The 2162-nt window shown below is 51.2% G+C and overlaps 1 protein-coding gene across 1 annotated transcript; it reads right to left on the bottom strand.

The window, feature by feature from the left end:
• Positions 1-267: 267 nt before the first annotated feature.
• LOC311187007 (melanoma-associated antigen B5-like) lies at positions 268-1352 on the bottom strand (the record flags this gene model as incomplete). The annotated part of the gene is given in 2 exon segments (XM_084258205.1): positions 268-345; positions 348-1352. Coding segments are annotated over 2 exon segments (1083 nt in total).
• Between the last annotated feature and the right edge of the window lie 810 nt (positions 1353-2162).

The raw sequence follows: 2162 nt of genomic DNA, 5'->3' as shown, positions 1-2162 counted from the left end.
CCAGTTTAATAAGATTCAATTTCTCCAACACTCTTGAATAAGCAAAGAAACTCAAAGTGCAAGTCGTTAAAGTTTACAAAGCTAAAGACAAAAAGGCACAGGTAAAACCAACATTGATGTGTTATTTTTTTTTTTCCTATTCCATACTCCCAACACTTTTACTAGGAAACTCTTTCACAATTCCAAGTATACACTCCCTATTGATAAACAACAACAACAAAAACAACCACCACCACCTCACACTTTCACAAGGATGGGAAGATACTTCTAGGTATACTGGCCCGGGGTGGGGCACTGGCTTTGGCAATAGTGCCAGCACTGGCTACATCTACTGCTAAGGCTTTCTCTTTCTCATCTTTCAAAGCTTCTTCATAGAGGGCTCGGAAAGTGCTAGGGGAGGTTTCGTTGACCTTGGCCAAAAACTTAAGGACTTGCATCTTGCTGGTTTCAGCATGGGCTTTTGGACCCCACAGGAACTCAAAGCAGGGGGGATCGCTGTTGGCCACCTGGCGGTACTCTAGATACTTCAGCCTCACCAAATCTTTGGTGATGAGCTTCCTGGGCTCACCGTAGATGAAGTGCTTCCTCCCGGCATATACGTGCATCATAGCCAGGAACTGCCAGATGTCTTCCTCCTTGGCACAGTTGCCCTTCATGCAGATCATACCCAGGATATTCATCAGGAGACCGGTCTTGGGTAGCCCCCGGCCAGCACGCACTCTTCCATTGTTGGGGAGCTTCAACTTGCTGACAAGATCATAGGAATAATTCACCGAATCGACTTCCTTCACCTCCGCGGCAAACACCATCTCGATGCGCTCAGAGGCTTTCTTGAGAATCTCAGTGAAGTGATCTTGGAACACTGGGTTGATAACCTTCAGCATGTCTTCCTTCTTGATGGGCTGCTTCATCTTATACTTGTACAGCAGGAACTGCTCCAGCAAGCAGGCCTTCCTCATGATAACCTCGGGCCCTGGCACGCCGAAGTTGTAGCCCATATGCTCGTGTTGACTGTGAGCACCTTCATTGGATCTCTCAGGAGAAGTGCTTGCAGAACTAGAGGTGGTGGATGGGGTTCTCTGACGCCCCTGGGAAATGCCACTTGGGCGAATAGCCAACCGACCCCGAGAATTAATGGTGGTGGTTGGTTTTCTCTGACGGCCCCGGGACATGCTTCTTGACCCGGCAGCAGGCTCACTCTGAGTAGCACCTTCATGAGAAGGAGAGGAGGTCGGACTGGCCACCTTTTCATCTGCTGCATTGGCCTGACCAGCCCCGCAAGCCCGAATTTTCGCTCGGGCCTGGCGGCGTTTCTCAGAGGCATGGAGCTTGCTCTTTGACCCGCGAGGCATGATGACCCTGTTCAGGGACAGCAGGCCCCACTGTGGGCAGCAGAGTAGGTGACGGGGGCACCTGGAGGAAGGAGAATGAGAGGGTGTGAGCACCCCCATCGGGACGATGCCTCCTTGGTTTTAACCAAGGCCACCTGTGGGGGTCCCAGAGGGTGCTGCTTTAGCACCCCACAGGGCTCCTGTTCTCTTGTCTGTCCACTGAACTTCCTCTTGTGGAGAAAGTTCAAGGGAACCCTGGTGTGCAGCCTGCCAGCCCGGCCTGGGGTATACTGAGGTGACAGCAGGGGCTGCCTGTGCGGAGCCTCTATTCTGGGGTGTGGTGGTCTTTTCAGTTCACAATCATGATTGTCATGTTCACTATGTGAGGTTCGGGGCCCCCTCCCTTCTGCTGCTCTGGTGCTCACGCTTCAAACCAAAGTCAGCACCTCCCTGAGACCTCAGAGGAAAACCCAAAGTAAGGTTTCCTTCGCCCCTATCCAACTTAGAGCTATGTGGAGCCTCCTCCTTCATGGGCTGCTTGGACCCCAGTTTTCATTCAGGGTACTTAATTTCCAGATAGAGCCTGGGGCACCTCCCTTCTGCTAACTGGTAGCTGTAGATTCACATTAAAGGTGTCTCTACATTTGATGTCAATAAGTAAGCATGAGTCTCAGCCTGATACCCCAGCCCTGAGCTTTCAACCTCTGACTGAAAAGGTGGGGCTCACATTTTTTGTTATCTATTTAATGGGGGGTGGGTGGCCCCCTCAATCTTTCCTTTGACCTTCTAGCATAGCTGAAGGCTCCTCTCTTTCTGTCAGCTTTTCCTGAG

This window comes from Talpa europaea, assembly GCF_964194135.1.
Source record: "Talpa europaea genome assembly, chromosome: X".
NCBI lineage: Eukaryota > Metazoa > Chordata > Mammalia > Eulipotyphla > Talpidae > Talpa > Talpa europaea.
Note: the sequence above shows the minus strand (reverse complement) of the source record. Positions and strands in the feature narration are given on the sequence as shown.